The sequence below is a fragment of the Protomyctophum parallelum genome (assembly GCF_964188405.1).
Source record: "Protomyctophum parallelum genome assembly, chromosome: 8".
In the NCBI taxonomy this organism is placed as follows: Eukaryota; Metazoa; Chordata; class Actinopteri; order Myctophiformes; family Myctophidae; genus Protomyctophum; species Protomyctophum parallelum.
The window spans coordinates 23,280,921-23,306,311 of record NC_139703.1 but is presented as its reverse complement, the minus strand read 5'-3'; the positions used below and the strand labels follow the sequence as shown (position 1 = coordinate 23,306,311).

The following is a 25,391-nucleotide window of genomic DNA, read 5'->3' as shown; positions in this document are numbered from 1 at the left end:
CCGGTTTGCCACCCTGAAAATGCCATCCTGAAATGTTGATGTACCTCTCAAGTATAGTAACACCTGTGTGTGTGTGTGTGCGTGCGTGCGTGCGTGTTTGCGTGTATTGCCCTCACTCTGATGTGGGTTTATTTCCCGGGCATTTCCTTGCTGGCATGTGATTGTCAGCTCAGCAAGTTTACAGCATGGGGAGAAAATGAGTCAATCTTTTCTGAATTCCATAATCCAATTAAACACATGGTCTATAGAGCATTACCTCTGCATTGCTCACAAGGGGCTGAGGAATGGATATTTCATAAAGCAAACACCACAGTATACCTCCTGCCGTGGTTTGGAGGCGTTCAAATGAAAGGGCTCTATTTCCTGTGCCGCACCTATACAGCTGCCAGTTTTTATGCCGTGACTCTGAAAGAGGCTGTGCGTGCGTGCGTGCATGCGTGTGTGCGTGTGCGTCCGTATATGTCCGGAGCAGATCTCGCAAACTGCTAGATTGATCAACTCAAATTTCTTGTGCGGACTACCTCTGGCCTAGTAATTACAACCCTGCAATTTTGTCACATAATGTTCTATACTTTTAGGAAATTTCTTTTATCACTTAATACTTGCATATTGTCCAATTTTCCCCCTATGGGAGAGCTCATAGCCTATAGACCGATTCAGAAACGGGTCTCATGCTAAGCATTTAAAGTATGAGGTATAACTGTACAGCAGCCTTGTGTTCATAAAACAGAAAGTTTGGGTATTGGGTAAGACTGACGTTATGTATCTTTCAGGACCTTTCATTGCTTTGTCTCAACCATTACTATATGGCTCTGGTCGCGGTAGATATTTTGACATTCCGTTTTTTCTCTTTTTTTTTATGTTGCTACTATATACTGTTGGAGCAGCCATAAACTAGGTTCATCCCGATGTTCTGGCCATCTTTGTAATGTTAGTGTTAGTAAAAAGCAGGCAAAAGAGCAACGTTTGAGGCTAGACTAACATCAGTCACTTTTCCATTCACTGTAGTAGAAGAGGTGCGGGTTTAAACCGCAGATATGTCGTCTCCGCCTACAGGAAATACGTTGCCTGCGACCATGAGAGCCGTTTCTGAATCGGTCTATAGCGTTTAAGGCTCTACTCGTGACTCTCTGATGCCTGACATCGAGTCCCTGGATTTGATTCCCAAGCCCGGCGGGCCCCTTTATGCATGTCACTCCCCAACTCTCTGTTTCCTGACACTCTTCATTGTGTACTCTATCAAGAAACTGAGCTATATCGCCCGCCCCCCCTATTCGTATCCTTTCTTAATGAATGTCTCTGCTTTTAGCTGAACGCTGCATGGCTGCAGACAGTCGGTATACAATAGAATTATACATGCACTGTATTAGTCTGCTGTCTCTTGCACATGATGGGGGTTGTGTCACGTGCGCGCCTGAACGGATCATCAACTTGTGGAGAAATGTATGTGTGTGTGTGTGTGTGTATCGGTGGTGTTTCCCTGGTCTGGCCACTTTTGACTGTGATTCCGTTTTCAGCGGTTTGATCTCCCCCGCGAAGTTGGACTGAAAAAAAGGTTTCCTTTTTTTTGGTAACGTGCATGTTTCTCTGTCACAACCTCGCGGCCGTTGTTTTTCGTTCGTTTGCGACATTCTTTTGCCGGTTAAAAATCACTGTGTTTTGTTATGGCTTTCCTCCTCTACGGTTAGCTCATAACATTAGCCGCCTGTCAGCCTGCTCCGCGTTGCAGTGTGGGGTCTCACTGGTCTGGGTGCAGATCGAGACTTCCGCCGTGCGCTTATAGGGTAGACTAGGTCGCTACTACGCCATTGCCTATCCTGGGTGTACACCTGGGTGTACATTTCGACAGCAGGATGACCCTTGAGTCCCATGTAAAGAAAGTTACCCAGGCATGCTTCTATCACTTACGTAACCTCTCTAAAATAAAATCTATTCTCACTCCCACTGATCTAGAAAAAATCATGCACGCATTTGTTTCATCCCGCCTTGACTATTGTAATGGACTTTATACCACTCTATCCAGCTCCTCATTATCCAAACTTCAACTTGTACAGAACACAGCAGCCAGAATTCTCACCAACACCAACCGTCGAGCACACATCACCCCGGTCTTAGCCACACTCCACTGGCTGCCCATCAAGGCTAGAATAGATTTTAAAATCCTTTTAACTACTTGTAAAGCCCTACATGGACTGGCCCCACCATACATCTGTGATCTTCTGCCCCCCAAGGTCAATGTGAGATCCCTGCGATCCTCTGGCAAAGGCCTCCTAATGGTTCCCGGGACAAAACGAAAGACAATGGGTGACCGTGCTGATGGATATTTTCTTCATATTTTATGTTCACATCTTATTACTATGTTAAAAAAGGACTGCCCTGTCACCCAGTGATGTTATATCAATATTTGCATGTGTATTAATTCTATTATCAGCTGTCGCCCACTCCAGATTGAAAAATGGTAAAAATGGAAAAAGTACGACCTGACAAACAACTTTGCCCTAAAGATGAGGATAAAAACACCCTCTCACCCCATGAGATAAAGAGTCAACAACAGAATCCTAATCACGGGACGTGATTAAAGGCAAAAACAGGATTCAGACTATCGGACGCTCATGACGGCCTGATGACACTGTACTCTGATAACCACCTCACGACCTATTGAAATGTGACAACTGAATTCTGTATCTATGACATGTTTTTCAGTATATATGTTTGTGCAAAATGATGTAACATGGTTCAGAACACTTACAGTACGGAGAATCTCTCTCCTACTTCCTTGACATTTCTTGTATAACAACGCTTGAACCTGAAGACTTCACTAAAGATCTGATTGTTTTACATGGTATTCCTGTGTGAAATGTTTGAAAGGTATTTTCCTCTCTGGTTTTCACTAGAGAGAAATACTTTTGGGTGGTCTTGATTGATTGAGGTTTCTCACGGTTCAAAGGAAGAATAGATAAGGTGGAGTTGCAAATAATCCAACACGTGCCTTTGCAGTAGTTGCACCTACCCTATGGAACGCCCTGCCTTGCACTTTAAAAAACGCTGAGTCTGTAAATATTTTTAAGAGTTTATTGAAAACGTTTTTATTTCGGAAACATTTTCCTGATGTTTCTTGATTGTGTTTTTATTTGCTTGTTGCACTGTCCTGTTTAAAATTGATTGATTTTACTGTGTTCATTGTACAGCACTTTGTAACTGTGTTAAGAAAGGTGCTTTATAAATAAAATGTACTTACTTACTTACTTACTATCCCATTCTGACCTGAGATCAGATTCTAAAAATGTCTATTACATCCTGACAGTTTCATTATTAACCCATTCTGACCTGAGATCAGATTCTAAAAATGTCTTCGATTTTTCAAAAATAGCAGACCTATGAGCTTGTAGATCTGCTATTTTTCAATAGCTAAAGCATAACATGATGCTAACACCAAAATGGGTTCCCTCCCAGAATGGCCTATACACGAGTGGTTCAGACTCCCATTGGCTTTAGCCTGGTTAATAAACCAGACCGAATCAGCCGTTGGCAAAAATAAATTGCCTACCGGCGGATTTCGGTCTGGAGAGGCTCAATTGTACGCCCATTTCCTACACCAGAGAATGTGGGCGGCCAATCGGGACACGGTATGCAATATGGGCGGGCTTTGGTACAGTGACTTTCAATGCTTGAGACCTTTGACTGACAGTAGCTCTGACCAATTGCGTCAAAGAGAAAATGTTTCCCTGGAAATGAAATCCAAGCTGAGCCTCCCCAGACTAATATCCCGCGGTCCGTGCGATATTAGTCTGGTTTATTAACCAGGCTACATTGGCTTAGGGCAGTATGGTCAGACTTCCATGTGCTAGGTCGCTAATAAAAACGGTCCTGTTGTATGTCAGTTTACACCTGACAAAAAGAAAGAAAACAACAGCAACATGCACGAGGTAAGATTGGACTGGGAAATCTCTCTCTCACTCTTATGTTGTGGCGGAAAAGCCGCTGAAGCCAGACGCCCGAGTCTCTGCGCCTCAGCGGACAAAGACGTTTGTTGCCTGTCGGGCAGACACGGCTACTGTTCATGTCAACAAGACAGCCAGGAAATGGCATTTTATTTGACGCTAATTCGACGGCACGTTTCCTGCATGCAGCCGGAGTCGCCTCCCATCGCTGGTTAGCGAGGCCTGTGTCAAGTGAGATTGTTTAAGCCTTTCCTCTTGGCATCCACATGGCCATGCAGCAGGTTCGTCATTAGCCTGCAACAATTTCATAACCGACATGCTGTAAATTGGTGCGTGAATGCTTGAATAATTGTTTAGTCTCTCTCTCTCTCTCTCTCTCTCTCTCTCTCTCTCTCTCTCTCTCTCTCGTACTTCTTCAAAAAAGCTTCGATTTTGTCCTCCTGCACAATGTCAATGTGAAGTCAACTTGGAGAAATGGAGAGCAAGGGGTTAAATCTGGACTGACAATCATTGACAATCATTGACTGACAATCTCACTCACTCACTCACTCACTCACTCCCCAATTGCCTCACTAATCACCATCAGTGCATTCACTGCACCTGAGAGTAGGGCGTTGGCCAAACACAGGAAACACACAAACCTCCACACAAACAGCAGTGTGCATCCAAAGAGGAGCAACACACACTGAAACAGCAGAGCAGAAGGATGCAGCCATATAAATGCTGGAGAGACAGCCGGTGAGAAAGAACTGTTTATATGTGACAGATCATGCCAGTTGCATGCCAGTTCATGGACATTGTTTGTGATGACCCTTGATGACCCTTGAAGTTAACATTGAACATGATTATTTGATTAAATACATTTAATTGAGTATTGATTGATAAAAACGGTTCAATGATGCTAATTAATTCAGTTTATTTCATTTACATTTCATGAGTTTATTATGTTTAAAAAACTGTTTAAAAACGAATTGAGCAAAAAATGAATTGATTTAGAAATGAGTTGTTTAAGAGACACTATTAAGAAAAAAATGATATTTAGGTGTTTAGAACATGTAAAGTATGTGTATTGATTGAATGTGCATTATACTTACATTAGTTCTTTTTTATTTTCCCTTTAAGGTTTTTCACCTTACCCACTTACTGACTTACTGACTTACCGCTGACACAATGCCTGTACAACTGTACTCAACTAAAAAGTAAAGAAGAGTAAAAAGAAGGAAACTGTGTGGTCATTGTTTGAGTGAAACCCAGTTACAATCTCCATATGGTCTGTGCCATCCCTTTCAAGCAGGGAAACTGCAAAAAATACTAAATAGCTTGACAGTCAATCTCCACTCTCTCTCTCTCTCTCTCGCTCTCGCTCGCTCTGCGTGAGTGATCACAGGGGCACGCAGAGGCGTACGAAGCTGATAATCATATAAATGGATTAAAGCCCGTCTGTGATTGGCTGTATATTGATTCCACAGCTGTACTGCAGGATGCAGTCATTAATAAAGAAATCATACTGTGCTTGGTGTTCTTCCCTTTGCTCCAAGGCAGGGGTGGGCAACTGGCGGCCCGGGGGCCACATGCGGCCCCCACCTTCACGAGGCCCTCAAGTTAATGTCAGAATACTGATATAATATTGGTTTCAGCTGTTTACAATGCCACAACATGCAAACATGACTCACTTTAATTACTTCAGTCATCAGGGAATCTTCAACTGGGCGTCCAGGACCCCCCCTAGTTACCTCAGAGTAACTACAGGGGGTCTGCCAAATCTTTGCGTCAAGCAAGGGGAAAGATTAGTCGGAAAATAGCAAGCTCACGACTCCTCGCACAGTAATCCTGCTCTCTATGATGGAGGGGAAAGGAACTGGTTGGAATCACGTGTTCACGTCCTATACCAGAAACCTTGCAAGGCACCAACTTGCACATCGGGAGCAATCAGTGTTGTTTTCGTCGACTAAAACTAAGACGAAAAATGTTCGTCGACTACCTTTTTCCACTGAAGAAAACTAAATGGAAACTAAATGAAAACCGTGCTATGATGACTAAAACTATGACTAAATATACTGACAATTTCATCAACAAATAAAAACTAGACTAAAATGTTGGGAAGGGACTAGTGGACAAGAGATCCAGTTTTATGCTGGGTTGCATGCTGAAAATAGCAGATATACAATCTCAGCGCGACGCATTGTGAGATTGTATATCTGCTATTTTCAGCATGCAACCAAAGTGTAAAATATGTCATTACAACGACGTCAAGGCCTGTCAAAACACATTTTAGTCGACTAATCAACTGTAGATTTAGTGGACTAAAATCGTATGACATTTAGTCGACTAAAACTAGACTAAACTAGAACATTCCAGGTGACTAAAATGTGACTAAAACTAAGTGAAAACTATTCAAGAGACTATGACTAAAACTAAAATAGAAATTTGCTGCCAAAAACAACACTGCTTGCAAGGCACCAACTTGCACATCGGGAGCAATTAGGGGTTCAGTGTCTTATATACCCTATAGCAGGGGTCCCCAAACTACGGCCCGCGGGCCGTATACGGCCCGCCATGTCATTTTATGTGGCCTGCCTGCCTCAGCTAAAAAAAATAAAGAAAAAAAGCCAAAATTAGGATTTAATTTTTCATTAGCACTGGATGAGAACAAATAATTAGGGGGGGGGGGGGGGACACTGGGGAGGCACTGGGGAGACACTGGGGAGACACTGGGGAGGCACTCGGGGGGGACACTGGGGAGGCACTTTGCAGACACTGGGCAGACACTGCAGGGCAGACACTGGGGTGGCACTTGGGGAGGCACTGGGGAGGTACTGGACATTTCATATCACACACACGCGATTTATTTCAAGCATGGCGCAGCGCCATGCCAACAACATTGTGCAGGAAACCCTGGCACTGCTGCATGTACAGTACAATCATGCACTATGCAGCCCTGTAGTGCTGCATGTACAGTAAGTGCACTGGTTATTAATATTTGGTTATGCACCCCTGCGATCGTTACAAACTGACCCCGGCCCCCATCAGAGAAGGGAAAAGTGATGTGGCCCTCACAGGAAAAAGTTTGGGGACCCCTGCCCTATAGCTTACAAATACAGCACCCTGGACCTGCAATGCACCGTGCTCCATCCCATTGCACTGTGGCGGAAAATATAACTTCTGGGAACTCAGATCACACTGTGTGCAGTATGCGACTCAATCAGCAGGTGGAAAAAGCACTAACATTTTGCTACAGAATATTTTCAAATGTATACAAATCTTTTGAAAATAGCTGATCTACAAGCTCACGATGCCATCGCGACGCATTGTGATCGTCGGCTAATTTCTAAATGGCATCGGCGAGCATCGGCTATTTTCAAATGGCCCGAAATGTTTTAGAATGAATGTATAGTGGAGTAAAAGTACAATATTTGCAGTGGAGCAGAAGAAAACTTATTGGAAATTGGAAATACTCAAGTAAAGTATAAATTCCTCAAAATTGTACTTAAGTACAGTACTAAAGTAAATGTACTTAGTTACTTTCCACCACTGGACTCAGCGTTGTCAGTGTGTGCAAACTGTGGGACGGTGCAAGCTGCGTTTTTTTCTTCTTTTTGCACAGCTGAAACAAAACATACACAGCATACAGTAAGAGAGACACTCGGTGCAAATAAAGTATTTCTGACTCCGATTGTGATTCGTCATCGTCAGCCATAGCCTTATCCCATTTTGGGTGCGGGAACCCCTTTTGTTGTTAGCATCATGTCATGCTTTATAGCTATTGAAAAATAGCAGATCTACAAGCTCGTAGCGCGCCACGGAGTGGCGCGCTACGAGCTTGTTAGGTCTGCTATTTTTTTGAAAAATCGAAGAACGACTGACATATAGAAACATAGCTTTTTCAGAAAACAGTCATTTCAAACAGACATTTTTTTTATCTGATCTCAGGTCAGAATGGGTTATATAGACTGAGCATCATGACTCTTTTTCATGCTGCCATGGCTGCTCCTGGAACTGTATCTTGTGCTTGACTGGTCAGGTGAGGCTGACGCACACGGCCACACGCTTGACAGCTTGCAGCGGGGCTGTGTGTTGTTGTGTTGTTCCTGATGATGCCTCCCTCATGGCTTAGAGGAAAGAAAAGGAAAGATCAGCTGTGTGTGATTGCTATTATTATTTTTGTAAAATGCCCTAAGGTTTCCCACCAGCATACAATAATTCCATGTTCCATGCTTCTTCTTGTCGCTCGACATCTTGCTATAGCTTTATGTAGCAGTTGCATAATGTCAGCTATACGGAAAGAAAATGAGTGTGACAGAGTCTGCCCATCTGCCAAACGCATCACAAATGCAAATTTCCTCCATAAACACTATTAGGGAAGGGGGGACGGGGGACGGACGGAGGGGGGGGGGGGGGGGATGCTCTTTCAAAGTCTTCCAGTCGTCATGTTAGAAAACTCATCATGAAAGATGTACTGAACATCAAGTCAAATAGAGAGTGCATTCAGCAATGTGACAAGTAAAATAAGCCAAGTGAAAGGAAAGTGCATCCATCAAAATGTTCCCTTTGTTCGCTCTGAGCACATCTTATTTATAAATGCCCTATAGCCTGACAGGAAATGACAGGTTTATATTTTTTTCCATTTGTTCAGAACTAACCCCTTACCAATCACTGTATTAATGCAAAACAACAAAATGCTCCCGCGAAGTTCATCGAATTTGACATGTACTACTTTGTACATGACACGTCTTCTGGATTATTGGTTTTGAGGAGGTGACTGCTTGTCAGGATTGTTGTTTTGTATACTTTTACATTTGAATATAAGATGAACTTTGTTTATTATAATAGAGCTGTTATAATATAAAGCACTGGCTATAATCATGTATTGCTCTGCGCACGCACGCACGCACGCACGCACGCACGCACGCACGCACGCACGCACGCACGCACGCACGCACACACACACACACACACACACACACACACACACACACACACACACACACACACACACACACACACACACACACTTCTTTAAGCCACCATAAGGATAAATGAAACTTCTCCAGATAGACAGACCCCTGAGCACGAGTTTATGGACATGGCCCAGACTTCCAAATACAAGGACAATTTGAGTTGGCAATAATTTCCCAAGGCACACACACACACACACACACACACACACACACACACACATACATATATGCAGAGCAATGCATGATTATAGTGCTTTATTACTTAAGGATTCAAGCTTTTCGTACAGCTGCAATGTTGGCGAGTTTGACGTTATTTAATACAATTAAATAAGACTGTTGGGCTTATAAGGGCTGTCTATGGGAAGTTGCACCTAGGTAGCACCTTGCTGGCAAGATGGCCGCCGTGTGCGTATCATCAATGAAGCCAGGTTGTTGAAACTGGTTCAGTTGGAGGACCACCCCCCCCCCCTTTTTCCCCTCACTGTGTGTATATGTTTCTTTTCCCTTTTGCTTCCTTTATGATGAATTCCTGTTCTGTTCTTTAACTATATAGAAGTGTCTTTGTACGTCTCTAAATGTTTTGATGAATTGAACAAGGTGGACCCTGTTGTAAACAAGTGCAATGCTTAATTGGGTCGTCCACTCACAGTTAACAGTCTTTGTATTGAGTTTGTGCTTGAAATGTACTGTAAATTCTACAAACTGTTGATAAATATTTCAATCAATCAATCAATGGGGGGTAAATTAAGGTCTGTCTGTCTGTCTGTCTGTCTGTCTGTCTGTCTGTCTGTCTGTCTGTCTGTCTGTCTGTCTGTCTGTCTGTCTGTCTGTCTGTCTGTCTGTCTGTCTGTCTGTCTGTCTGTCCTCTCTCTCTCCCTCTCTCTCTCTCTCTCTCTCTCTCTCTCTCTCTCTCTCTCTCTCTCTCTCTCTCTCTCTCTGTTCCTTTTAGCAGCATGCATATCTTCTAAAGTTCTTATCCTTTCCTAATTCCACATTGGCACTTATCAATCAGGAATCAATGAATATTATTGTGGAGTGCTGCGTTTCAGAGTGTTATTGATCGGCTCATGGGTCAGGCTTCATGCCAGTCCTCATTAGCTCTCTCTCTCTCTCTCTCTCTCTCTCTCTCTCTCTCTCTCTCTCTCTCTCTTTCACTTCACCACCTATCCTCCTTGCTGACGCAGGCGACTGGTGATGCTAACCGATGGCAGTCCTAAGTGCCTTAAGTGAAAAGTATTGATCACAGGTGTTGGGAGCCATTTACACAGCTGCCTGGACGCACAACAGGCCAAAGAATGCAGACAGCTTCTGTCCATACATTAAGATGTTACCTTTAGTGACGGCACCTGCAGTCATCCTCACTTAACGCCACATAAACCATGTCTGCTTGTGTGTGTGGCAGGCAAGCCCCCGTGCTCCAACGTTGAAGCCTAGTGGGCCCTAGTGGTAAGAGGTGGGACTGCAGGCGGGACCCCGTGGAGTTATGACTAGGAAACCCCGTGCAGCATGGGCTTTAACATTGCAGCGCCCGCGTTTGCACTTCCGCATTTTTGGACACGGAAATTTGGTGCTGTCGAGGCCGGTTCAGTCTCTATCCTTTTAACCCGTTCTGACCTGAGATCAAATTCAAAAAATGTCTTCTACATTCGACAGTTTTCTGAAAAAGCTATGTTTCTATGTCAGTCGTTCTTCGATTTTTCAAAAATAGCAGACCTACAAGCTCATAGCGCGCCACTCGGTGGCGCGCTATGAGCTTGTAGATCTGCTATTTTTTACTTTTAATACTCTATGGTGTGTGGAGGGGATGGGGTGATTCTTTCCCGCAGTTCCATTCAGTATACAGTCAAACACTTATTCCAAAAGGGATAGCACAAAATGTTTCCATTTAGGCCCTGTGTAATCAATTCATAGACATGACATGAAGAATAACAACAACATTCAATATCATCAATAACAACAACAAAAAAACTATATCATTTCAGGAAGAAAATAAAACACTATGTACAGAGTGTGAAAATGGAAGGGGGGGAGGGGGTGATCATCTGTTTAAAGGAGAAGTGATCATTTCCTCTCCCTTATGGGCCTGCTGAAAGGTGGATTTTCAGGCCTGTTTTAAAAGTGATCTGCATCTTTTTGAGGGAGAGGGTCAGGGGCATATTCCACGCCTGGGTGTACTGTCCGTGCTGTAGAAGGAGAATTTACCCATATTCGTTTTGAAAGTGGGTGGTATACCAGATCGTTGTTCACGCTCCCTCTAGCATTGTGGCTGTGGCCATGGGTGTCACTTTTTTGAGGTAGTTAGTCAGGTACTACTGAGGGCATTGAGGGCAAGGCTGCATTTACAATGTCAACCCCCGGCCATTTCAATTGCTTAACTCTGTCTTCTACCCGGAGCCTAGTTTAGACTAGCAAAATGGGTTGGTAAGAGGTGGGTCATATGGGCCCCATGCAGGCAGAGAAGCCCCTGACCTTTTGCCTCAAAGTCTCTCCCCTCTGCGGGCTGTGAAAAAGGGCCATGGATGATCAACATTACATATTGTAATGTCTTAATCAGACCAGTGTGTGTCCAGTGGAAACATCGTATGAATCTGATCTCAGGTCAGAATTGGTTAACAGGCCAGCTCCATATATGGACGCTGGGCAGGAGGGGCCTTGTCCAGAGCCAGGGCAGAGAGGCCTTTTGGGACGGTTCTGGACAACCGTGGCTCCGACCGACTCGACACTGCGTACTGCACTCCCTGTGGGGGCGTGGAACGTGCGTGTCGAATTTGAAGTCGGTTCTCGACTTACGTGCATTACAGACGCGTACACACAGACAGACATACAGAGATCTGGTGCATTTATAGATAGGTGTTCTGTATTGGTCATGGACTTATTAAGATATGTTTCTGGCATTTAAGTATGTTCTGTATTGGTCTTGTGTTTCTGTTCTGTTTGGTTTTGGTTCGCTGTTATTGCCTTGCCTTTGTGTATCTTATTTTGTAGTATTGTTCTGTGCCTTCCTGCCTATCACCTTGTTTGGTGTGCCCTGTTCTGTCTTGCCTACCTGATTATTGTTGCGTTTAGTCACCTGTGTGATATGCCTGTTAGCCTATCCTGTGTTTGATTGCATTTTGAGTTCACCTGTGTCCTGTTACCCCTGCGTCTATTTAAGCCTTGTGTTTGTGGACTAAAACTAACATTCCAGGTGACTAAAATATGACCAAAACTAAAAGACCAAAGACTATGACTAAAGTAAAATCTAAATGTGCTGTCAAAATCAACACTATAGCGGCATGGAATGGCGCCTAGCTACTACATGGGATCTCTGCTTTTCAGCCACACGCTGCTGCTGCTGCTGGCAAAACTGAATGCTGAACTGCATTAGTGTGACCGTTTCATTGAATTTTTTTTTTTTTTTTATCATGTCTTGTGAAAGCAGAGAAGCATACCTTCAAATTGACATTGGTTGTTCAGTTTGACCCGCCAGTTTTGGAGATATGGCTTATAGAGTAGGCCTAATGTCTTGCACAAAACAGCGAGTTGAGAAAACAGGCCTGAAAGGTTCTCTGCTGTGGACTCTTAACATTACACCGATGTTTAAGCATTTATTTCTTTACCTGTCGATTTCAGCTCTGACATTAACACAGATATGCTCTATAGTATGTGAAGAGTCTGCCTGTGCTATTAACACATTTTTGACAGTTACCGTGTGGCAGAGCCTTAGATATAGACAGAGTTACGCAAACTGCGTTCACTTCATGGGGCTTCAGTCCAATGGCGGCTCTCCTACACAGACTTCTATTGGGAATGGGGACAACCAACTGGGAAAAGTCCTGGACCGGAAGTTGGCAGAAATGCATTGGACTCAGCAGGCAACAGCCCAGCTTTAATGCTTTTAAATCCCTTTATTGTTTTGTAGTAATCGTACAACATAAACATTAAAGAGACTGTAGTTGTTACTGTACAATACTTTAAAACAGTTGTCATGTTGCACACATGCTTAAAATAGCTCTTGTTTGCGCCGCCCTCGTTGAAAACAATGTATTTCCAACTCCAGCTTGTCTCAGTTCAGGCTGCATGAACAGCGCTCGAGCCAAGTCAAATATCATAAGCACACTTGTTACTCATTCTGTAATCAATATTGGTAAATCTATTCGTAAGTTGTCTGACTGAATTATATTAAAAATATCTTTTGTTTAAAATATCGTGAAAAATCGTATCGTGAACCTCATATCGTGATACGAATCGTATCGTGAGTTGAGTGAATTGTTACATATGTCTACTTGTCACTGAGTGTTTTTATATTGTGGTGGAAAGTAACTAAGTACATTTACTGTACTGTAAGTACTGTACTTAAGTACAATTTTGGTGTTTGTACTTTACAATTTTCAATTTACAATACTTTTACTTGTACACCACTACATCTCAGAGGCAAATATTGTACTTTTACTCCACTACATTTATTTGAAAACTAGTTACTATAGTTACTTAGTACATTTTGATTACTATTACAAAACAATCAGTATAACCACTTCAGCCCTATATATAGCCAAATAGACAATGTGTCGTGATGCGACGCATTGTGAGCTTGTAGATCGGCTATTTTCAAAGGATTATACATTTGAAAACGTTAAATGAGACATTCTGCATAAGGAGTACTTTTACTTACTTTTAGTTACTCTAAGTACATTTTGATGCCAATACTTTTGTACTTCCGTTTACTCAGTTGCTTCAGTAAAACAATGGAGTACTTTTTCCACCACTGGGTATTACTATACCTGCCCCAAAACTATTTTGGGCGGGAACCCCTTTTGGTGTTAGCACTATGTTATGCTTTAGCTATTGAAAAATAGCAGATCTACAAGCTCATAGCGCGCCACCGAGTGGCGCGCTACGAGCGGCGCGCTACGAGCTTGTAGGTCTGCTATTTTTGAAAAATCGAAGAACCACTGACATGGAAACATAGCTTTTTCAGAAAACTGTCAGGATGTAGAAGACATCTTTAGAATCTGATCTCAGGTCAGAATGGGGTAAGTAGGGTGAAAGATTTGAGGACTTATAGCTTCCACTGTCGGCAGACAGATATGGGTAGTTATCACTACCAGCGAGGCCATCACCCCACTGCTCAGTTCTCTGACCTCTGGTCCTGCTCACACAGCATGGTGGTTCTGGGTCCAGTCCCGGAGTCGCTGCCCTTGGCCTGCTGCAGGCTGAGTTTCAATCAGCGGGCTCACAAAGGTCTTTCAGATACACACACACACACACACGCGCACACACACAAGCACGGATGGACGAACACACACACACACACACACACACACACACGCGCACACACCGTGACCAGTCACGTATTCTTCCTCCCCCATAATGAGTTGACAGTCTCAAGCGAGGTAAAACTTTAGGCCAGCTCTGAACCTGCTGCTCAGAGCTCTTATAGGCCCTCTCCCGTGGCTCCCAGTTGCTAGGGCAAAGAAGTATGAAAAGGAATAAGAGGTTTTCTTTTCCTATATATGTATATATATATTTTTTTTATTCTTTCATTTTTATATTGCAAAACAATGTTGCCTATACACCAGATAAAGAATGTATTGATTCTGAGACATCTTTGTTTGTTTTCACCACCAATGCTGCTGGCTTACTGGTATACTTTGATTTGCTTTGCGAAATTATCAAACAATAAAATGTAATATTGAAAGACAAGAAAAATCACAAATAATTAAAGTTTGCTTTATTAAAGCAAACATATTTTGCGGCTCCAGATATAATTGTAATACTTTCTGGGGCCAAAAAAAAAGGCTATTTTGATAATAAAGGTTGCCTACCCCTGCTTTAGGCCAGGGGTTCTCAACCTGGGGGTTGCGACGCCTTCGGGGGGGTCCCAAATTTAATTTGGGGGGTCCCCAAATTATTTTGTATTTTTTGTATTTATTTTTTGCAACTTCGCAAAAAGCATTTTCGGGGTTCCCCAGCCAAAAACATTACATACCAAATACCTGTCTGTCTGTCTCTGACCCTCTCTCTTCTCCTAACACAGTGGGGGCATGATTCACATCGCCACTCTGGCAGTCATAGTAGCTGAGTCATGGCTGAGGAGATTTTAAATGAGAGAAGAAAAAGTCAGTCAAACAGGTCAAATGGAATTATTTTGAACGGATTAAAAAGAAGTACATTATTGTTGTTGTCTTTGTTCGGTCCTGTCCTGTTCACCTGGCTTTTAGATGTTGGCAACAAAGGCACTTCATGATAGGAGGAAGGAAGGCACTGGAGCGACAGTTTAATCCTTTTTAATCAGCAAGGTGCAAGTAAAAAATGGCAAAGTTTTTTCCCCCTTCTTTTCTTTTGTCAGCCACTGGGTAATGGAGAGATGGTCTTTTATTCCTTGTCTGCACAGCAATTGCCAATCGCCCACTCTCATACTCACACATAAGCTTAAACAAAGTTTGAATATTCTACCCAAGCAATTCCAACTTTTGAAATTAACTTTGACCCGAGGGCGTGCTGGTGGCTTAAAGATAATCACATCATCGGTGAGGACCCTGACCTGTTTGTGCATCACTACGCTTATGTTAGCTGAAAGGCAGTCAATCGGCAATTGTTGTCTGGCCCTTTGTTGGAATGTGAAGAACCTTATTGATTGGAGGCAAAATGTTTTAATGTTGTAGATGGGATTCCTGGATTGCTAAGTAATGGGAAGATGGAAGCCCATTTCAATCCATTTTCACGTCAAGTCACAAATTGAAAATCTTTACACACATAATTAAGTCTCATCTGAGAAGAATGCTGAAACTTTTAAATGTGTGTTTTTTGCAGGCATGCTACCCTGAGCCGTGTGTGTGTGTGTGTGTGTGTGTGTGTGTGTGTGTGTGTGTGTGTGTGTGTGTGTGTGTGTGTGTGTGTGTGTGTGTGTGTGTGTGTGTGTGTGTGTGTGTGTGTGTGTGTGTGTGCGTGCGTGCGTGCGTGCAAATTATTGCTCCTTGAATTGAGATAAGTCTGGGTAACAATGTAATGAATATAAAATAGACAGTGTTATCGATATCTGATCCAACTAAATCAGAATGAAGCCGCTGTAATTGTAGCATTATTTCACCTACTATAGGGTTAAGGGTTAATAATAAAAATGTCCATTGCATGTGGTTGTTCCAAATACAGAAAGAGTCCTTTTGGGTCTTTTTTAACAACGGGGCTAAATGGCTTATGCCTTTGTTCAGTATCTGGGTCCAAATTGATGATTCACTATAGTATGAATCTCTGTCATGCCATGATGCAATTTCTATTGACCATTCTCACCGCTGTGTATACTGTGTATTCTCTACTGTATGTAGTACTCTCATCTTTAAACACAGCCTCCTTGACTCTTTATGCATAACCCATTGTGACCTGAGATCAGATTCATACGAGGTTTCCACTGGACACACACTGGTCTGATTAACCCATTCTGACCTGAGATCAGATTCTAAAAATGTCAGTCGTTCTTCGATTTTTCAAAAATGGCAGACCTACAAGCTCGTAGCACGCCACTCGGTGGCGCGCTATGAGCTTGTAGATCTGCTATTTTTCAATAGCTAAAGCATCACATGATGCTAATACCAAAATGGGTTCCCGTTCAGAATTGGATAATACATAAGTGGTTGGCAAGGAAAGCCCCCAGTGTACTGAGCATTCTGAGCATGAACACTGGGAGATTCATGTGGGAAGAAGTGAGTTGCAGACTACTTTGCTGCTTCAGTGGAGATGGATAGGGCAGACTAGTATCGACAACAACCCTGAACCCCATGGAGTTCCTCTAAGGTTATCACTTCATTACAAAATACATCCCATTGATTATTATACTGGTCCGTTGACGTGTCTGAATCTGTATGTATTTTTGAGGGGCGCTATAGCCCCTAAACAGCTATAGTGTGTAGACTCTGTCTGAACACAAACTTTAAATGCCATTGACAATGAATGGAGAATGTACGTCATACTTTGTGTCTGAGCAAATGGGCTGGGTATGTATGTTGGTGGCACCCCTTGGCCATTAATAAGGGACCACCATTATTTCTGATGATGTACGATGATTAGAGCGCCCCTCACTTCATACGGGGTTTTTTTTTACATGATCCACTATCCACTATACTGGCAAAGATGAATACTGTGCAAACACAGAAAACGAATAGCTAGTCTAAAACCAACTCAATTTTTTTACACCTCATTTGTTTGTCTCCACTCTTTTGTTTGCCTGTGCTGAGAAACACTATTACCACAACACACACATTCCTCATTCCTTTTTTATTTTTTTAAACCATTGTGTGTATTTATCTGTCTCTCCAGTGCATGTGAAAGCGGGGACCTGCGAGGTGATTGCCGCCCACCGCTGCTGCAACAAGAACAAGATCGAAGAGCGGTCCCAGACTGTCAAATGTTCCTGTTTCCCCGGACAGGTGGCGGGGACGACAAGAGCCGCTCCGTCCTGCGTCGACGGTAAAGACTTTCTTTCTTATTATTTTCAAAAGTGAAATTATTTTGATCTATATATATTTAGAGAACTTATACTGCATGAACTCTTGCATAACATTGTGTGTGTGTGACGAGCTTCTGGGACCCATTTCAGTTGTTTCAGTTGTGTAATGACTTTGGGCTATATGAGCCAAGCAAAGTTTATATTCGATTCGGGGGGGCCTCCCGAATTCCAAAATCCTACAGGGCTTAATTCTCAGGGGCCATATATAATCTTTTAAATCGAATTGGATTTGTCAGTCCATCCATCTCTATAGTCCCTTTGTCTGCAGTTGACTATACGAGACGATTGGTCCTTGTGTTCAGCGGAGCAGATCGAGGGGGGGGTGCAGGTCATTTAATATCATGTCAACAGTGGCCTCTGTTACAGGTGAATCGATTCCCCACCTCTCCCTCCTTTCTACAATAATGGCCCCAGACAAGGAGCTTCCTCCATTTTGACAGTCCCCCCGCGCCGCCACGCTGTAGAAATGTCAAGGGAAGTCGTATATATCGCCCCGTAGGCCTCCTCGGAGCAAGTTAAGACCTTGACGCTCCGCAACCTCTGCCGTTCGCTTTATTACCCCTCCTACACGCATGCACACGCACACACACGCACACACACACACACACACACACACACACACACACACACACACACACACACACACCCTACTTGTGGCCGCTGCTCACACTGCTCGTAACAGTTATGAGCTTGACATTGACCCCCACACCCTGTAATTCACTCGCTGCAAATACACGTGGACAAGGAGTGACGGATCTCCACTGTCAGCAGGTCATCAAAGGAACCGCCTCTTCACTCTCCCCTGACATGTTAATATAGATAAAAGCTCTTTTATTTCACGAGTTCTCTTTATTTAGTTGATGCACCTATACTGTATAGTTGCAAAGAAAAGGACCTCTTGTTCATCTCTCGTTCCTCTTTGTCCGTCTTCCCCTTTCCGTCTCTTTTTTTGAGTGGTGCAACCACTCCAAGGAACAGCAATGTCCGTGTTCACCTGTGTGTTGTTCACCTATATGTGTTCACCTATGTGTTCACCTGTGTGTCGTTCACCTATATGTGTCCGCCTATGTGACGTTAATGAGCACCAGTATATGACTATGAGTACCAGTAGGGGCGCTGCTGTGCCAGAAACAGAGAGAGGGATAGTGCTGCACTGTTGCCTGCTAATGAGAGAGAGAGAGAGAGAGAGAGAGAGAGAGAGAGAGAGAGGTGGGGGGGGGGAGTTGAGTTGCACCACTCAGTTCACACAGGTGTGATTTTTTAGGGGCGCTAGCCCCTCCTATGTCCAGCTTTGAGGGTCTGTGTAAACACAAACATTGAAGACAAAAGTGAGGACGCAAATTGCGATTGGCCGGAATTTTTTTGTTGTGATTTGATTCGGTTGAGCACGGAATGTGATGTATGATGCATGGTGTATGATGATAAGAGCGCCCCTCACTTCACCAGGGCATAGGACAGCTTCAAAGCTGGGCATAGGATGGGGATAATGCCCCTGCTATGCCCAGCTTTCACCAGCTCAGTGGCCTTGTGGTTAGAGTGTCTGCCCTGAGACTGGGAGGTCGGGGTTCAATCCCCAGCCGGATCATACCAAAGAGTCTAAAAATGGGACCCAATAGAGCACCGAAGTTCTGACGTCACCGTCGGAAGAGGCCGTCAGTCCCCAGGTTTATGCATTTTTTATTTGCATATAATTTTTCATATAAGAACTGCGTTTGAAAAATAAACCGATCACCCCGGCCTTTTCACTCATATAATAATAAATAATAATAATAATAATGGATTTTATTTATAATGCACTTTACATTCTAGTGAACCTCAAAGTGCTACAATGAAATGAAAACAAAACAAAAATCAATAAAAGGAAAACATAACATATAGGCTAAGGCAGAGGGCAGTTAACAACAAATTTATGGAAAAGCTTTACTAAAAAGGTGAGTTTTAAGTCCTCTCTTAAAAGTGTCTGTAGACTGTGGTGCTCTGAGCTGTTCCGGAAGAGCATTCCATAGGTCAGGGGCCACTGAACAAAAGGCCCGGTCGCCCATGGTTCGCAATTTGGTTTTGACGGGTTTGAGGAGGTTGGTGTTCGAAGAGCGGAGGTTGCGTGATGATGACTGAAGGGATATGAGTTCTTTGAGGTAGGGGGGGGCGGTACCATGGATGCACTGATGTGTCAGCAGGGAAATCTTGTACTCGGTCCGGGATGCGATGGGGAGCCAGTGAAGTGATTTGAGGATGGGTGTGATGTGTTCTCTCTTACGCACCCTCATCAGGATTCTGGCAGTGCTGTTTTGTATGTATTGGAGCTTTCTGAGGCTCTTGCCAGGGATCCTGATGAGGAGTGCGTTGCAATAGTCCAGCCTGGAGGAGACAAAGGCATTCATATGGATATGAAGCATCGACTGAAGGTGGAAATGTACAAATATACCCAAAGAGTAACAAAATAAGCGTTAGAAACGAGTCAAACAACCCAGAGACTACATTTCCGGGTAGGCGGGTGGCTGCATCTGCACAACAGAAACTGAATGTTAATTACGTTTATTTTTATTTTATTGATATTTAATGTTTCGTGGTTAGTACGAGTCGAGTCAGCACCAGCTGAGCTTACGTCAACGAGGAATCTCAGGAACGCAATGTGTTGACAGCTGGGCGTGACGTATATTAGCAGCGACATTGCTTTCATATGTAGTTTCAAGGCTTTTACGTTAATTCCATTTTCTCCAGAAACTGGCTGTATCAAATATGAATGGACATCATTAACGACGCACAGCCACCCCCCTGACAGAAAGGCCGAGATGATCGGTTTATTTTTTATTTTTATGGGGATTTCAATGCAATTAAAGAAATACATGAACCCATGTGTACTGGCGCCCTCTACTGAAAGTGACGTCAGACTTCGGTGCTCTATACCTCCCTGCTTGACACTCAGCATCAAGGGTTGGATTGGGGGTCCCTGCGACATACTAGCGTCATGTCCAGGGGGTGTACGTGTACATTAAGCTGCCTCACGCTACAGAAACAGGAGATAGGCTCCTGCCCCTATGGGCCTCATGGCTCGGCAAGGCTACTTATGCCCAGCTTTGAGTGTTTGTGTAAACATGAACATCGAAGACAAAAGTGTGTAAACACAAACATTGAAGACAAAAGTGAGGACCGCAAATTGCGATTGGCCGGCGTGATGATTGGGTGGGAGATGTGCCATTGGCTGAGAATGCAATGATGTATATGATGACATGTGATGATAAGAGCGCCACCTCACTTTGTTTATTTGTCACTACAGCATCCATAGTGGCGCAGAAGTGGTGGTGCCAGATGCATCCCTGCATGGATGGAGAAGAGTGTAAAGTGTTGCCAGATCTGAAAGGATGGAGCTGCAGTACGGGAAACAAAGTAAAGACAACCAAGGTGCGTGAGATATAAGCCAGTGGTTCTCAAACTCTTTCATGTCAAGGACCCCTAAATCGACATTTATCACCCCGCGGACCCCCATAATTATGAAATAATATGCCAGGGACCCCCATAAGAGAAGATTTTTATTACGGTTAATTCTAGCAGTGATTCTCACCCATTTTCATTTCAAAGACCCCCAGTTGGACATGCGTTGGGCTACGGACCCCCCCATTTAATGGCATGACTATCTCTGGGACCCCAATTTACATATATCATGAAATCAATGTTAATTTAACTCTGAGAGAGTGCAAGTGGAATCAAAGTGTGTCGCGATGTGACGCATTGTGAGCTTGTAGATCTGCTATTTTCAAATGAGCTGAAATGTATGGTTAATGTATATGTTTTCTAATCAAAATTAAAATCTCCAAAGTAACTAGTAACTAAAGTTTTCAAATAATTGTAGTAAAAGTATTGGAAATACTCAAGTAAAGTATACAAATACCTCAAATTTGTCAGTAAATGTACTTGGTTACTATGGTACTTTCCACCACTGCTCATTATACACACAGTAGAGAGCGTCTTTGACGCTGCGTTGGGAGTGCGCTGTCGAAAATTAGACGCTCTCTCTCCACTCCGTATGCTGCTTTGGATTAAAGTACACACCGAGTGGCGTGTACTGCGTTAGCACATCAAACGCCCCCACCCCCGTAACATCCATTACTCGAGCTATATATATATATTGGTTCTAAGCTATATTGCCACATTAATATATGCAACAAGACATGTCTTGTTGCATACAGCTGTGTTGTTTCAAATAAAGCAAAGTCCTAGGGTGGAGGAAGCATGTGTCAGAACAGAACAGCAGTCATAACGTGTCATAACAGAAGAAATAGAAAAGACAACATGGAAAATGACATCGATTTTGTTCATGTATATGATTTTATTCGGTAGCAATATACGACGTATTGAATATGTTCTTCGGGAGAAAAAAATATGAATACATGGAGAGTGAGGTACCATGAACATAATAGCAGCATCTCGTAGACATGTGTTAGTATAATGGAACCCGAACCAACACATCGGTTCTATCTGCCCCACTTTATTTTGGGGCGGTAGGATGAGAGAGCCTTTGGGTCGGATTCTAGCTTGGGAAAACACATTTGAGTGGTCTCGGGTGCTGCCTCAAAAGTGCTGAAAAGTGCAAAGAGGCAAAGCAAAGGGCAGGAAGAAAAGGCAAAGAAAGAGAACAACAAACAAACAAGCCGCCAGGCTGAGTGTCACCAATTCGCTACTGTATAGCGGCTCTAAAACGGGGAGGAAGAATTCATCCTGTCGCGCTTCCCAGAGATTAATGGAGGTTATCCACTCCTGCAGGTTTCAGGGTTGGGTAGACCTGTGGCCGCCGTAAGGTAGGGTAGGGGGCGGACGCGTGGGTGGTGGGTATAAGGAGAGGGGGGGGGGGGGGGAGGCCCGGAGGTGACACAGTGGGCCCAGAGCCATCCATCACGGCTTCGTGTTTGACTCACCAAACGCCTGTACTTGAGCTGCCTCCTCCATTATTCATGGATATACGACGAAGGCCTGGACGAAGGCAGAGCTTTTTATTTTAGCCGGGTTAATAATTCATGCACTCTCTCTCTCACACGGCCCCCAGTAAGGCAAGCAACAGAGAGGAAAAGAGAGGGGGGAACGCGGGCAGGGGGCCGGTGCCAGGTGGCTAGTACTGGTAGAACCCGTCAGAAGAACCTCTGCTCCTTCTTCTTAACTTATTTATTTTATTCAAGTCTCCGCGGGGGGTTCCCGCCATGATCGCTAGCCCTGCCGCCTCCCACTGAGAGGCTAGAAAGAGAGAGGTCAGCGTTGCATGCCCAGAAGGGCTCTGTGTCGTGTCTTCATCATTAACATTGACCCGAGGAACAAGTTGCAGCAGTGAGGATGACTGGCATTGGTAGTACCATTTTCTTTTTTAACACGACACAGAGTCTAATACAGTGGGGCTTCCCTGTTCAACTGAAAAGGATACATCAATTATCAGTCATCTGGCTAATTCTGGCTTACATCCCGCTACTAGTAGTATAGCTAGTACTGCACTGGAATAATTACTTTCCTTCATCCTTTTAAATTGGCCCACAAATGATATGCATATAATATGTTGCAACAATGCATACCCATCACCTAACAGTATGATGCTGATAAGATGCTCATTGCTGAGTTGTGATTGGCTGTGTGATTCACTGTATATATATATGCATGTGGCAGCATGAGCTCTGATTGATCTTTTTTTCAGTGACAACTGCAGGGGTACAAAGATATAGATACTGTACGGACAAACACTGTTCTAGATGTCTGGCCGACTGGCCCCTTCGGAGCCACGCTGTACATACTGTATGTTAATACGCTAATGGTGTAGAGAAATATTTATCAAAATGTACAGTACGTGCCAGCAAAAAATGAAACCATTCATTTCAAAAGAATACCTGGTATAGCGTTATAGTCTTTGTGTTGTGAAACCATACAGTCTCTATTGAGGCTTTGTTTTCAAATAACTGACGTCGAATATCGGGGAAAGGAACCGTCAGTTCCATACCATACCTGTTCAATAAATCCCTTCCGATATTTTAGCCATGACAACGGTTGACGAAGAATGATGGTGATTGTCTCACCTCCTGATAAAGTCACATCAATAAATCTCACTCTGAAACCCCCACAGCCTCCTCTCTGACAACTTCAGCCCTACACCCCCCCCCCCCCCCCCCCGCTGCCTCTGTCAACGAGCAGCCAAAGTTTTATAGTAATAGTGTTGGTAATATCTGGAATTATAATCCCAAACAGTTCACACCTTGCACCATGGCGTCAATGGGAAGTAATACCACCTAGGTATGCATGATATAATCGGTATAGCGTAATCAGAATCGGCCCATAAGAATGCCATATCGGCATCGGATCGGTCTCAAAATAATAATGGTTTTCACCAGCAAAAAAATTGTGAAAAATGAACAAAATCATCAATGAGTTCAATATAAATCAAAAGTGTCTACTAATATACCTCTAGTCAAGAACAAAAGCCAAATCAAATGATGATGCAAAATCTACTTCTAAACTTTTCATTTTTCTACATTTAATTTGTGTACTCGTCTCATTCGGTAGTCATTCAGTTGTGAAAACAAACACTTGGAAAGGTGCAGTATAGGTTATTTATTGATTGATTGAATACTTTATTAACAGGCTCTGGGCCTACCCCCCTAGGGTCTATAGGCTTGTTTCCATTGTGATCCTGTATAATATCAAATACTCGGAGATCGGATGTCATATATAATCGTGCACCCTTATCCTCCACCGTCTATTAACTAGACACTAGTTGAATATTGTTAATTGATAGCACACCTGCTGTATTCTGATAGACCATTAGGCAAATAGATCCGGAGTTCAAGGTACCTGTATAGAGCATGACATAAGCTGTATTACATTGAAACCTTTCTGGTTCTAACTGGCTCTTGAACAAACATTCTGCCACAAAAATATATTTTTACATTTTGTTCCAACACCAAGACTATGTAGCTCAAACAAGGACACAACTGAGCAGCATATGGCATGTCTACAGATTCTCCTGTTTCACCTGTGTAAAAATACCTTCAGACAAAAAAAAATGAAACTCTTATGAGGAAAGATCTTAATACTTAAAGGGCTAAAAGACAATGGCTGATGTCCCTATCAATAATGGTGGTCGATAAGTGCCCTAAAAGCCATTCGTTTGTGTCTTATATGGTCCATTAAGACATGGCCTGAGGCTGGAATTGACCCTGCAATTTTTAGGGCATGCTTGACAATTGTGAAATAGGATCTTATTCACCTCGTCAATAACTTTGTTGGACCTGTCAGAAAGCATCAGACCGGACGCAATGCAGCCAAGACAGTGAATGTATAGACACTACCTTCTTAACCACCTAAAACCAATATGCTTTTTTATCAAGTATACAGTGAAAATAGCCAAGATAGCTTACACACACACACACACACACACACACACACACACACACACACACACACACACACACACACACACACACACACACACACACACATACACACACACACACACACACACACACACACACACACACGTCACACACACACACACACACACACACACACACACACACACACACACACACACACACACACACACACACACACACAGACACAGAAGAAGCTGACGCCTGACATCATTCCGGCTTTTTAAGACAGCTGGTGGATGGAAAAAGAAGCTTCACCCCCGCGGCTGACTGACGTGGAGGAGAGCGTTTCCGGGTATCTGCCCGTCTCGTCAGTCAGCCGCGGAGGTGGAGCTTCTTTTTCCATCCACCAGTTCACTAGTTGGAAGAAACACACCATTGTAGAAGGTTTAAAGGTTTTTATTGAATGAGAGAATGAAGTGATGAGGAGGATTGTGATGATGAGGAGGAGAGCGGGGCGTGGGTTCCGGGGGGTTCGCCGACCCTGAAGTCTTTGGGGAAGGGGTCGTGTGGCGGTCAGCCCGCGGCACACGTGGGGCGTGATCGCGTGGCGGTCAGCCCGCGGTACGCTTGGAGGCGTGATCCCCCCGTGGGAACTGTGAGGAGGGGA

General features: G+C 43.6%; 1 protein-coding gene across 1 annotated transcript in view; it reads left to right on the top strand.

Moving 5' to 3' along the window:
* The window catches only part of tafa3a (TAFA chemokine like family member 3a), a 150,249-nt gene that overhangs the window by 121,408 nt on the left and 3,450 nt on the right, over positions 1-25,391 (top strand). Inside the window, exons 3-4 of the mRNA XM_083771400.1 lie at positions 17,192-17,341; positions 20,659-20,783. Of these exons, the coding sequence (XP_083627526.1) occupies positions 17,192-17,341; positions 20,659-20,783 (275 nt within the window). The remainder of the gene's footprint in view (positions 1-17,191; positions 17,342-20,658; positions 20,784-25,391) is intronic.